Source organism: Mauremys reevesii, linkage group 2 (assembly GCF_016161935.1).
Source record: "Mauremys reevesii isolate NIE-2019 linkage group 2, ASM1616193v1, whole genome shotgun sequence".
Classification (NCBI taxonomy): Eukaryota; Metazoa; Chordata; order Testudines; family Geoemydidae; genus Mauremys; species Mauremys reevesii.
Window position 1 is genome coordinate 177,352,314 of NC_052624.1, and position 14,297 is coordinate 177,366,610.

General features: G+C 40.5%; 1 protein-coding gene across 4 annotated transcripts in view; it reads right to left on the minus strand.

Moving 5' to 3' along the window:
• Nucleotides 1-375: 375 nt before the first annotated feature.
• The window catches only part of CAP2 (cyclase associated actin cytoskeleton regulatory protein 2), a 99,898-nt gene continuing 85,976 nt past the window's right edge, over nt 376-14,297 (minus strand). For all 4 annotated transcript variants that reach the window (XM_039526878.1, XM_039526880.1, XM_039526879.1 and 1 more), the window contains 6 exons: nt 9,990-10,179; nt 8,823-8,998; nt 7,310-7,433; nt 7,002-7,084; nt 4,188-4,328; nt 376-2,307 (listed from right to left, as the gene is read on the minus strand). In XM_039526878.1, the coding sequence (XP_039382812.1) occupies nt 2,224-2,307; nt 4,188-4,328; nt 7,002-7,084; nt 7,310-7,433; nt 8,823-8,998; nt 9,990-10,179 (798 nt within the window). In that variant the 3' untranslated portion in view covers nt 376-2,223. The remainder of the gene's footprint in view (nt 2,308-4,187; nt 4,329-7,001; nt 7,085-7,309; nt 7,434-8,822; nt 8,999-9,989; nt 10,180-14,297) is intronic.

Here is a 14,297-nt window from a genome sequence, read left to right on the forward strand (position 1 = left end):
TTTCTTTAGGTATGTGCTCTACATCCAGGTGAAATATATTGCACAACTAGTGGATGATGCTATGCTGTGCATCTCTGACAATCAGCCCAAAAGGGACATGCCCAAGGACCCACATTGAGTTATTGGCAGAGCTGAGACTAGAAACAAAGTTTCAGTGACTCCAACTTGTCATTTCCAGGACATACCCTATAGCACATACAGATGCACCAAAAAGAGTGATGTTGTACAATGCAATTATTTAAAGTGAGGGCCTCTGAAGTTCTGTGGTTGCTACTAAGGCTTTAATTTTGAAACTATAAGTCTGCCCATTATCACTAATACATTATATCCAAGCTGGGAGAGGGAAGGTTGGATATGATGTACAAGAGACACTCGGTCAACAGCAGGGAGTCAGAGCTGCCTCTCCTCATTTTGAAATGACATTTAGGAAAATGGATGAAAACACTTAAATGAAGTACACTTTGAACTCGCTGTATTTAAACCAAGTACAGACTCCTTTTTTATTTCAGAATAGGTTTACGGTTCAAAAATGGTATGTACTAAAGCCACAACATTATACATACAGATAAAACATCAGATAATAAAACCTTGTTGTATGAGCACTATTGGTTGTGGTACAATCAGATACTTTAAAACTGAAGGAATTTAAGTACTCTGAAAAGGTGCAGTAGGCACAATGTATATCCTGTAACTAGCTTTGCAAGCATATAACCATGATTTCACTCTTACAAAATATTACAAGTGATCAAAAATGTATGCTGAATTTTGACTACTACATGCTGAAATTGTAAAATGTATAGCACACTCCACCTTAGTGTTAAAAAAGCATGTAATAAGAACTGTAACATAGAATCAAGGGTCTTAAACAAGAAATAGTCCCTTTAATTTGGATTCAGAATTCAGATGGAATACATCTATGGCTTTTATTTATGGACATATTTGAAGATTAGTATGCAAATCTTGCAAGTGGCCAAAAAAAAACCCTGGGACTACATCCCCAACAGACCACTTATACAACAGAATACTTTAGAGAAACAAAATCAGCAAGGAAACCAGGTATAGGGCATCTGACACTTAGCTTGAGATAGCATGTGCCCCAAATCATAAAACAGCCCTATGTCTACACTACCATGGAAAGTCGACCTACATTATGCAACTCCAGCTACATGTAGCTGGAGTCGATGTACCTTAGGTTGAGTTACCGCGGGGTCTATGCCACAGGGGGTCAATGGAAGAAACTCTCCCATCGACTTACCTTACTCTTCTTGTTGCGGGTAGAGTACAGGGGTCGACTGGAGAATGATCTGCTGTTGATTTGGTGGGTCTTCATTAGACCCGCTAAATCGACCGCCAGTGGATTGATCTCAGAGCATTGATCCTGGCTGTAGTGTAGACCTGCCCTCAGTTTTCAGAGCAGGCTGTGAGGTACTATGTGAAGGAAAAAAATGTCCTCCCCCCCCCAGCCCCAAATAAAGGAACACAAGAGAAATTAGAGAAGTGAAAAACTTCAGATGATATGCTAAACATTAAGTAATGTTTTCTAGAAGATATTAGGATTAATAATTTACAACCAAAAGGGATACAACATGTCTGTGTAAACTGAAAGCTGAGGGATACTCTACATATACATATTAGAAAAATGTTTGATTAAAATATCCTGTTTTTATATTCCACTGGCAAAATGTATTGCTGAAAATTGTACTTTTGCGTCTTAAAAACCCCCATGATGATTAGAACAGAACTACAAGAATCACACACTTCCTAGGGGTACATGTTCACCACATCATACATGAATTATCTAAAAGGTAAAATAAACATCTTAACTGTTTTTAAGATTATTTTTGACTAGCAGAAACGTAAAAAGGAATGCACTGAAACATGATTGTAACAAAGTATATCATGCAATATTTTTGGCTTATTGTGTGCAGTGTAATAGCCAATAATGTGAATGGAGTTTTTTTTTTTTAATCCCTTATGTTCACATGACATCATGTAGAATCAAAACCGTAAATGAAGGCAAACTGTGTGGAAACTTTAAAAATATCAGAATGCCTAATAAAAGCGTGCCAGACATGTCATTGTTTCTAGTGTACAGAGCTGCTGTTTGAAGACCGACTACAAAAGTATGAGCTACTGTTACTTCTAGTTCTTTATGTTGCTGTTTTATTTAGGCTGACCTTGGTCTGAGATTGTGGTCAGCAGGTGCTGTATGGCATTAGGAAGTTAACCTACAATCTCTGCAGGTTCAGTGACCAGCTTAGATCCATCCCATGCTGTCTTGAACTGTTCAGGAACAGGAAATTCTTTCTGGTAAATGGAAAGAGCAACAACGAGTGTTAGATAAACAGTGGCTATCTTATAAAAACTGATGGAGTACTATTAGTGCTGCATGATTGACAAGGCATTTATAACTCAGACATGCCTGGATTACAAAGAGGCCTTCTTCATTGCGTGCAGAAAACTGTTTCAATGCCACACAGAAAACAAGCTCATTACTACCATAACTCACATAGCTTTGTTCATGTGCTAGTTTGTAACAGTCCCCTTTCCTCATTATTTGGGCAAACTACGTCAATGTACACCTCTACCCCAATGTAACGCAACCCGATATAACACAAATTCGGATATAATGAGGTAAAGCAGTGCTCCGGGGGGGGGGGGGGGGGGCTGCGCACTCCGGTGGATCAAAGCAAGTTCAATATAATGCGGTTTCACCTATAACACAGTAAGATTTTTTGGCTCCCGAGGACAGTGTTATACCAAGGTAGAGGTGTACCTTGTTTCAAAAAAGACTATGGACTCCATTAGCATGCAGCCAAGCTAACTGGATGGGAATGTAGAAAAGAAGGTCTTAAACCTGGTAAGGTAGTGACAAGACTAACAGGAATTTTAAAGAGAAAAGTGATATCCTACAGAGCAAAACCCATGGTCAATCCCCAGAATTCGGTGGCAGATTTAATCTCAGATCTCAAGATAACTGTTCACCAGTCTTAGGTGGATGAACAAAGGTGCATGTAACAAAAACACTGTCACGTTATCACTTTAACAGTGAAGCATTCCAAAAGACACAATATGTACAGTCAATGATGCAGGACTTCACAGGAGTCCTTAGCTCATTCAGTGTGCACCTGTGAAGGTGGCCAGGGACTCTGTTGGAGCCCTGGCCTCAGGTTCTGCACACCCTGTATGGTAAAAATTGTGTGATGCTCCTAAGATGTGGAAGAGAGGGCTCCTTTCTTCATACCCTGCAAAGGCATTTCAGTAGATTTACATTTTCTTAAATGACTAGTGATTTTGGGTACCCAGCTCGAGACACGCTTAAAGGGGCCTGATTTACAGAAAATGAGGCCCTTTTAAGGTGTCTGAAGTTGGGCACCCAAGACCACTAGCCACTGCTGAACATTTAGGGTATAGTGTCTAGCTTTTTTTTTTAATTAACAAAAAACTCCCCAATCGAATTGGAGCACAAAAATATTAAGAGAACGTTAAGGTAGCCTGGTTAAGCCCTCAGTAAAGTTGCATACACAACTTTAACCCTGCCCCTTTGAGTGTATGTATTACAACACAGTCTAACTATATGATAACCTGCTACTGTAAAGCATGCAGTGAATGAGGCACAGCTCCACAGGAGGTGCTGAGATACTGCAGTCCTAAGTATAGTATAAGAACCTCAGTAGAGGAGTCAGAGCCCTTGCTTCAGGTAACGTGCACCTTCTGTATGAATGGCTTTCCTGGACTCTGTCTGGCATGCGCAGAAAGTACAACAAGATACTATACGTGTACAAAAAGCTTGTATTTAAAAATACATTGTATTATTTGAGAATTAATATGTGATTATGTTGACCTTTAACACTAGCATTTCCTGATCTTCGAGTTAATAATGTGTGTCAGGAAATTATAGTTAGAAATCTGTTTCACACTGGCTAGAGACTAAATTGACATAGGAGACACTGGCTTTTTTAATGTAAGAAATTACCTTGCACCCCAGGAAAAGGTGTTCTTTGATGGACTGTAGCTGAGACTATTGGTGTATGAAAGAGGGTTTATTTCTATGGTTTGAATCACACCTTGCTGGGGGGGAAATTGTGGCACTTTATAACTTCTACTTGCCTAGTAATATGAAAGGCTAATCACTGCACAGATTAAAAGAGGGAGAAAAATTGAGTCTTTAAAAATATTCCACTTACATAATCTCCATTTAGGGGGATGAGAATGTTCATTTCAGATGACTTGGCACTCACAATCTCACAGTCTAACGAATCTTCACTGAGGTATATGTGGCAGCCTTCTGTCTTGTTAATCGAAATGGTTGGCACTTTCCCCATTACCTGAAGAACAATAAATGCACCTAATACCAAATGCCACTGTGACAGTGAAAGTAACAGTTAATAACAAAACCCCCATCCGCCTTCTGGTCCTGACTTTGGCCACCAACCTCTGACATATGGCAGCTGCATTTACATTTGGGGATTTAAACAAACTAGCATTGACCAATTAATAGATGGTGGGAAGGTTGCTACTGTTTAACTGTATTAAATGTTATTCTCTAGCCCAGAAGTTCTAAAATATCAGCTTTTAAACAACAAGCCTCTACTCCTCTCTCTCTCTCTCTCTCTTTCTCACACACAAAGTCTCCACCCCTTGGCACTCTTTACCAAAGGGGATAAGATCATGGGATCCACACACACTCCCACCAGTACTAGTGCATAACTTGCATGTAGGTCAGTGGGACTTATGGGGAAACAGATCCCCCCCACCTTCCCCACACACATACAAAGTGACTGACTGCAAATACTCCTTCACTGGAGAGATGCTCTATAAGTTTCTGCATAAAACATTCTGCAGCCTGAAGGGTCTCTGAGGTATTGCAGCACATAGTAAGAAAGAATTTTTTTTTCTTCCCCTGCCAGCTATGGTACAGCTCTAAAAGTGTATTGAAATTGATTACAATTTAAATTAAACAGACATTTATTTAAGTCAGTTTGAAAGCAAGTGCAAGATTTATTTGAGGCGAGAAGAGGAAACAAGCCAACTCCTCTTTGCATCTGTGGGGTTGTAAACAACTCCACAGGACAAAGTGGCTGAGTCACTGTTTGTCAGTAAGAATCCCCTTCTCTGCCCCGCCCCCCCCCCCCCCCCAAAAGCAGTAACTAGAGCCACATGGTATATGCTCGCCAAGGTATCAAAAGGACAGAGGTTAGTTAGGGTCATAAAACAGCAGCAGCAGCAGGGGGATATATAATATATATAATCTTCACATGCAAATAAAAAGGAGTGTTTGCTCACATCATTCACGTTAATACATTTCAGATTCAGTTCCTGAACAACATGCTGATAAACACAGAGTGTTAAGTGACCATGGCCTTGATTCTATGGCTAGTCTGTGCAAGTGGAGCACTGTGTCTAGGCTGATTTTAATGGAGCTCCACTGAGGCGAAAGTATGTTCCTATATGGATCATATGCTATGACTGGGGATATTTTATTTGATTAAATATTAACCCACCAGGAAAAAAAAAATCAGTAAATAGTTATACTGGTGGGGGTGAAGAGCTAAGAGCATTGCACTACTATTGCTATTTATGGCAAGATCTGCTTGTGAATTCCAGTGATCTGTTACATTAACATATCATTCATATGACCAAACCTGCGAAGTGCTGACAGAATTCAGGTGCTCAGCACCTTGCAGGATCAAACCCTTAAAAAGAAGACAGCAGCCTGCTTGAAACAGCTGTTACTCAGCCTGATTCATACTTTTCTTTAAGTGCAAGACCAGCCATGCTATAAGGCACTGAAATCTTATGCAACATTCATGAAGCCTGAATCATCAAAGGCATTTTGATTTTAGCAAATATATTTCCCTCTTACTTGAATTTTAACAAGATGTGGCATTCCTATTCATTATGTATAGATTTTTCAGCTTTTGTGAATAGTTCTAGTGCTAACAAACAAAATCCTCTATTTATTGAAAAAAAGATCACTGTGTCCTAAATAATCATGCCCTTTTCTCTCTCCCAACTGCCTCTTTCCCACAAAAGGAAATGTAGTAATTACCTATAAAGTTATTGGTTAATGTTCAGAAGTAGACACGTAGCTAGTAGTAATGGCATCCACTTGTTTAACATTTAAAATATACAAAATATCTTGCTGTTCCTCTCCCTGTGATGGCTTTGACCCACATTACTGAAGCATGGTACAGTATTCTTCTTTATTAATGTCACTCACTCTGCTGTATCAGCCCATCTACATGTAAGTAGAAGACCCCACTGATTTCAGTGAGGAAGGTGAGCCTTGAGACCAATAGCAGGATATGAGCTGATGAATGTTTCAAGGGTTTTATTTTTTATTGATATTTTAAAGAAAAGCCATTGTCTGCCCTTCTCCCAACACAGCCGGAGAAGCCATTTCAATTCCATTCTGTTGCTAACAGGGTAGACTTTCAAGGGTGCAGCACCTAGCTCTCAATTAAAGTAACTGAGAGTTAGGTGCCATTTAAAAATCTACCCCAACATCCTCAGTGGGCAAATGGAGAAAATTAGCTGAGCCTCACAACCACCTTCTTGACTTTAGCACCAATTAGGCAAACGAGTGGCACTATGCCATGACGCTTTGCCAAACTCCGGCACTGATGGACCAGGATGCATGGAGTCCAAAGCTGGGTACCATTCATTGAGAGAACCTGACCACCACTCCCCAGAAGTAACAGTTCCCAGTCTATCAGAAAATACCTCTGCTGATCTCAACTACGGCACCAGAACATTAAGGAAAGGTGTTCTTGAAAGGGAGCCTTAATCAGTGGCACTTTAAAACTCAAAGGCAAAAACAATAGTAACTTTCTATTTTTTTCTAGACAAGTTAGAAGAATTTAGTGCATCTAAAAGCTAACTTTTGGAAATATAGAAATTTTTTGTATACTCCAGGGAAGCTGAAATAATCTCGAGTAGCTGAATACCACTTTGCAGTTGTTGGTTCTTTTCTTCTTCTTTTCTAATTGGATGTTTACCTGAATCTGAATATCCCTGGAATTGATCACTTCCACGATACCCACGACGTTGTCAAACACAAGGCCAAACTTTCTGCAGTTGTCTACAAACAAACAAACCCCAAACAAATGAAGGCAAAATAAAAAGATGTCTTTTTTGAAAAAAATATTACATGACCACATTAAAAACTAAAATGCTTCAACCCTTCAATGACTTACACTTGTGAGTACCTTTACCCAGGACTACTCATGTCCATAAAGTTAACTGCATGTGCAAATCTTTCCAGGACTTACTGACCCAAAGCTCATATGTGAGACTGTTCACTCACCAATTGTAATGGAATTTATTTTTCCTTTCATTTGTAGTGTAGATTTGTTGCATTTAAAAATGTAAGCCACTTGCTTGAGTTCAGTATCAGTAATAACAAGGTCGTTCTTATCCTCTTGGTATTCCTGTTTTAAAAAATGCATATAATAAGGCAGCAATAAGGTAGACTTTAAGCACAACTTATTCCAGTCACTGCATCTTCACATAGAAAGAGAAGGGGGAAAAAAAGATTCACACTTATCTCAGCCTGTGATAAGTCTAACTGATTGGGTTTATGAGGGCACATATTCAGTGCTGTGCATGCATGATTTAGAACTGAAGTGTCTGTGTTGTGAAGATCTTAACACTGACCAAGACAAAAAAATGTTTATTTTGGTACTAGGTTCTTATACACTCAACTATTTAAAACTATTCCAGTGAAGTTGTTGCTTGGTTACCACCCAGTTTTAGAACAAGAAGGCTCCTTCAGGAATAGAACAAGTTGTTGGTGCCATACTGTTATATAATTCATTAGGGTTAGGTGTGAGCAAGGCAGTATCCAACAAGGGGTAGCGCATGAAGACCTTCCCTTCTATCTGTAAGACACTGAGGGCCCATTTTGTGCTCAAGACTTCCAACTGATTTCAATGGGGAGACTTGAGGTACGTAAGCTACACACTGCCTGTCCCAGCATGGTAAAACAGAATTCATAGCAAAATGCTGGTCTACTTAGCATGTACACAGGGGCTCTCCCATGTTTTGCCTTTACTGCACTTTCCTGTCTCAGTGAGAGTACCTGGAATATTCTATCACTAGCATAGCACAACCCATGTAAACAATGGCTGTCCCTCATGCACACTGTGACCCATGCAAACAAGGGCCTATGGAAGCTACCAACTGACTAAATCATGTCTTGTCTTCCCCCCCGCTCTTATAAACAACGTAACTTTCCATTTAATAAGTTCTTTGCATGCATATGCAACACTCGCCCCCCCCCCAAAACCCCAAACAAACAAAAAAACCACCTTTGATTAGTTTAATCTATTCCTTCTATGGGCTGGGAAAGAAGATGGAGCAGAATCATTCTCTCTATTTGTAAATACTATGATATTGTGATGATATGAGTACCTAGACAGGTGCTTCCACTGGCTAATAAATGAGGAGAACTTCCATTGCGTCACAACAACTATATCTCTCATATGTAAGAGTGGCTTGCACGATGGGACCTTACCCAACTGGAGCTCCCAGTTCCTGCTGAGGGACTTTTTGACTGAGTTAAGAACTAAAGTATTGGTTCTGAACCTTATAACAGTATTTTCCAGTTCAGGTAAATTATTATACTAATCTCACCAACAAATGAACAAGCTATAAATCCCACAAGAATATTAAGGACTAAGCTGTGGCTAGATGGGACAGTGCAGAACCGCCGTGCCCCCAGAGGAGCACTGGAAAGATTGTGCTTCAGGCAGGTACAATTCCTCTGGGGATATTCCAGGCACAAGTACACGTGCATGTGAGATGTGAGCTGAACTTACCACTCTCCATTTCTTCCCCTCTAGTTCTAACAAAGGAGAATGAATCTGCTGAGGAGAATTTTTGGGAGAAGTGGGGCTTGGAGTATGGCTTTTTGTAGGAGAACGAACTGGCGGACCCTGAGCACGTAGATTGGGATTCTTATGGGTCTTCTGGTCATCTGAGACATGTCGTAGCCCTAAAAAAAAATAAATAAATAAACAAAGAGGTGTTAATATGCCTAAGAGTCTCTGTCACAGCATTAGGCCCCTAGGGAGGTTAATATTAAAACAGGGAAGAGAACACCATAGCTAGTTTGATTACAATTGTATTCAAATGTCCAACATGCTTTTATGCTGCTTTAGGTATTTAGCCAAAAAGGAACGGTCTGGCCTCATACTTTTATTTAAAAGTTCTTTTACTGTGAATGGGCTGGCATTATGTCTTCACAGATAAGCTCAGCAATGTCTATTGGCATCTCTCTGTACGTAGATCTAAAGGTTCACTATATCTGTCGTGATCTGTGCATGCTGCCACTCCATTAATTTTATAGATTCATCTGTGACAATTAGATTCTCTGTCTAATCTGTTTGTAATGCACCCATCCTCAGAATACCAAAGACTGAACTTTACTGTACTGAGTATATTTCAACTCAAAGCTGTGTACACTAATTAAGACTGTCCAGTCTTCTTGAGAAAAGCTTAATAGCTTTATCTAGGTGTACTTACAACAACATTATACTGTGGTATAGCAATCGGTAACTGCTTATCTAAACCAATGTCTCAGTACAAATCAGTGTACTGGGTGTGAAAATGCAGAGTGGACAAATTCTGGTCTCAGCGACATTTGGGCACTGCCACTGAAGTCAACAGGACCCAAAGTGTCAAACTTGGGTGTCTATAATAAGGTGCCCAAATTCACACTGAGGGATCTAAATAAGTGGCCTGAGCACCTATGAGATCCTACTTATTCAATGGGAGCTGCCAGTGCTCAATATCTCTGAAAATCAGGCTATTTATTTGGGTGCCTCAATATGAATTTAGATGCCTAAATTTAGGCTTTCAAGCTTAAAAATATACTGGCTTTGGGCTGTATGGATGTGACTGAAGGGAGAATTTGGCTAAGTACGTTTAGCAGTAGCTAGTATCAGTTGGCTGAAGAGTGACAAGTTGAACTATTTCCCTCTAACCTTTGGTAATTGCTTCTCCCTGGTTAAGCTGGGCAAACAAGGCTGAGCGAGACGTGGTTGCTTCATCCTTTCCACTTTCTGTATCAAAGACAGGAGGAGGTCCTGGGGGCAGCGGTGGAGGTGGGGGTGGTGGGAGGCACTGCCCACTTGTTAGAGTGGACAACACAGATGCTGTTGATGCAGTTGGACCCTATGTGTGAGAGAGATGGAAAATATGTTTAATACAGTTTTTCAGAAAACCCTCTATTATGGAATCTCTTACTATTTTTCATCCTTGAATGCCGCTGGGAGCTGGACTTCGGCCAGCAGTGGACTTGGAAAAAATTGATGGTACCAATGAATGAACTTGCATATTAAGAAAGATTCATAGTGTAAGGAAGAAGGTTTCTTCTTTCCCCAAATATCCAGATAAAATAAAACCCAGAATGATGCACATTCAATATAGGCCAGACAAATAAAAAAGCATTTCACTTTAATTTCCAGTGATAACACAATGAATAATAGGGTGGAACTTGGCCAGCCAGTTATACACATGGAAAGTGGGTATAAAATGCTACCATTCAGATTTTGCATATACTTTGCAACATGGTGTAAGGCTGTGGTGACTCAGGCTGTTAAATTCAACACTATATTTCAGAATTCTGATTTGACTGCTTTTTATTTTTTTAAATTTCTATGTTTCTAACACAATAGCTCCAGGTGCATTCATAATACAAGTTAGACACATACTGTCATGAGGGACATGGATATAGTTTGAATAAACTAATCTTTCAAGCAATTGATTTGTATAATCAGCAGTACACGGTATTGGTCTGTCTGAATTATATGTCCATGCCAGTGCACTATGAAAAGAAACAGAATGGCTTTATTAGTAAAAAATCAGATTCAGATCTTAGATTTCTAATTTGCCTGACTCACAGGAAAGTCAGGAAGGATCAAAGGAATTGAGATTCTTTTTTCTGTCCGACCACTCACTGAGTGTCACTCTGATTCCAAGAATCCCTCATCCGGACAGCACCTCTGCGGAGGAGGACAACGACTATATTTGATAGGATCCATTATGGAAGATCAGACATTTGGAATCTATACCTGAAAACCTCATTGTTTCAGGCATAACTACCACCTAGAAGCAGCAGTCCAGGCTGGCTATATGGAAGTAGCATGAGGCCCTCTGCCCCGATTATATCCTGCATGGGGGCTGCACAGGCGGGTTGCTAGGAGAATGGATGCATAAGAGTGCCTGGCATCTGTGTGGGTCCAGCACAATCCAATGGGGAAGGCGACAATGGAATGAGGCTGCAGGAAAGGCCATAGGTTCACATGTGAGCAGAGTCCCTGAATTATTCCAGCCCATAGACTAGAACAGCAGTCAAGAGGGTGAAGGCTAGGCTGGGCTTCACAAAACCTGAGACGGGAAGGTGGATTTTACCTCCAGAGCCACTCCACTCCCATAGAGCACAGATACTGGAGCCTTATGTGAGATGGGTACATTTCTCCATTAGAGAAAAGAGAACTTTTAGTGTGGGTTTTGGGATCATTTTCCCCCCATGCTGCCCAACTGCCTCACATCCTGTTACGGGCCTGGTCAAAAGCCCATTGCGGTCAATGGGAGTCTTTCATTTGAGTTCAGCAGGCCCTATAACGATAAGGAAGCATTCTGGCAATTGTGTCAGAAGTAAAAAGCATGGCAGTAATTGACAAAAATATGCTAATAATATATTCAACCAACAGTACCTCTGTAATGTACTTTCCCACCGTTTCAGTCTGGGGTAAGATCGTTGCATACAAGTTATGACTCATGTAGTGAGTAAAGGATCAGAACTCTAAACACTTTAAAACCACCAGTGTTTTGTATTCCTCCTGCTCTGTGGGCTAAATAAACAATAGAGGTTACAAAAATCATTATACTTCCACTATTCTCCTAGAATTCATAGCAGCTCTCACTGAGCCATCAAAGATTGAATAGTAAATAAGCTGCATTTTTCTCTTGTTTCTTACTTTTATGCACATTTAGGTGGCTTGGGAAGGGGAGAAGAGAAAATAACAATCAATTTTGTAACAGAAATCAAGGAAGTTCAAGAGTTAAGTTGAACTTCTGTTGCAAACTTTTTTCCTGTGTGCCAAATTCTCTTCTCAATTACAGCCAAGCAACATAGACAGAATATCAGCAGACTTCAGATAAATCAATCTGCACAACAGCCTAGAGTACAATGATAGGTTTTGGAAGAAGGCTATAAATGTTGCTGACACCGAATAGGGAAGTGTCTAGAACAGTGATTTTCAACCTTTTCTCATTTGTGGACCCCTAAAAATGGAAGTGCAGATCCTTTTGAAAATCTTAAACAGTCTGTGGACCCCAGGTAAAAACACTGGTCTAGAAAGAAGAAGAGTTACAGCCAAGTAATCTTATAAAAATCAACAGAATAACATGGGTGTATGTGAGAGCAGAATTTGTCCCTGTATTTATGCATAGGAAGAGATTCTCAAAACCTAGTTCCACTTTTTAACCTGTCATGAGTTTCAGTCATAATTTAGGCCATTGAGACATCTAAAAACAAATCTAAAGTAATAAGATTGCTAGGGTATAACTCAGGGCTGAGTTTGCTCCAGTGTACGTACACATCTCAAGGCATGAGGGACTCAGCTGAAGTTACCAAACACACCCAGTAAGCACACCTGGGATAGAATGACAAGAGAAATGACAGACAAATTTAAATAATTAGGAGGCATACAGAAACATACTGCAAACACTGGTGCTGCTGTTGTCAACTATCTGTCTCTGTGTGTACTGTGTGTCTCCCTCTTTCTTTTAACCTGTGCAATATTGAGTTGACTAATTGAGATCAAGTAAATATTCATGCTGCATGAAGTTCATTCCATGGAGGAGGACCCATGTGTAGCACAGAGGCTCCTTGGCCAAGAGTCTGCTGTTCTTTTAAAACAAATCTCACCTCATACCTGACAATCTCACTACACCAAGCACACCTCTTACAGGATATTTAGCCATAAAGAGCCACATGTAAGGTATCTACAGAAAGCTTATAACCAGACATGCCAAAACCTGGGGGGGAAAACGCAGAAATTTGGCTTGTTTTTGGCTTAATTGGCTTGTGAGTTGCTTGTTGACTAGTTTTTTGGCTTGTAGCTTGTTGTGGCTTGTTGCTTCTATTTTTTTTGATCGGCTCCCGGCAAGCTGGGGCAAAAGGGGGAGAGAGTCAGGGGTGCACAGCAGGCTCACCACAGTCCCAGACTGCACGCTGCGGGACTCTAGTCACAGAGCATTGGGGTTCTTAGGGATTGGTTGTTTTGGCCTTGTTTTGAAATGGGATTAGCTTGATTTTTGGCTTATTGTGAAAGTAGAGTGCTTATTCACCGCATGAAAGTTGGCAACTGTACTTCTAACTTGTCAAGACTCATAATCTTTGTAAGATATATATGGCTAATATTTAAGGAATAATGTATTTTATATTGAAATTAGGCTTTATCAACTTGGAGCAAAAATTAGTCACCAGGGTAGTCTTGGTGATGACCTATTCGAGCAGGCGTTGTCACCCCTCCCTAGTCAGCTGGTGAGGTAATGCAAGATTCTATTGTCTACCATTGCCTCATTGAAGAACAATCAATGGAAAACCATCAAAGACAAATGCCAACAATCAAAACCACTTGGAGGTGGAAAAGAACATTTTAGCAGGCAGGAGATTGCCCTGGCTATGAATAAAACCAAAACACTGTTTCAGTATAACAGAGTGTAGGGAAAGGCGCTCCGGACCCATTCACTGAGGAAACCCGTTAACAAGGGGGCTTTCATGAGTGTTTGGATCCCGGTTCTTGGGAAACCAGCCAGCTCTGCAACAAGCTGAACTTTGGGGGGAAGCCTACTTTATTGTATAGGAAAGGTAACTATTGGTAAGCATAGACCCAGGTTTGTGTTTTACGATTGTTTTGTGTTTGTAACCAGTTGTTTCCATCCCTTTCTCTTTAGTTAACTTCTACTTAAATCTTTATTCTTTCTTACAAAAAACCAAAAGTAGTTTTTTGTAAGTGTTCACAAGTGCTGTGTGGTTTACAGGAGTGGTGGTTTAAGGTAAAACTTGTAAACTGGGGTACACTGTACCTCTGGGTGCTGAGAATCTGGAATTTCTGTGAGTAGCTAGTGTCTGGGGCTAGCTGTCACAAGGGAATGATTTAAAGGGACTCAAGGCTTGGGGTGCACCTATTGTTAACCCGCAAAGTGACGACAGGGCTGGCATAGCCCAGAGGAGAGTGCTTGAATGGCTGACGGGTGTCATCTCCCTGACACCACCAGCC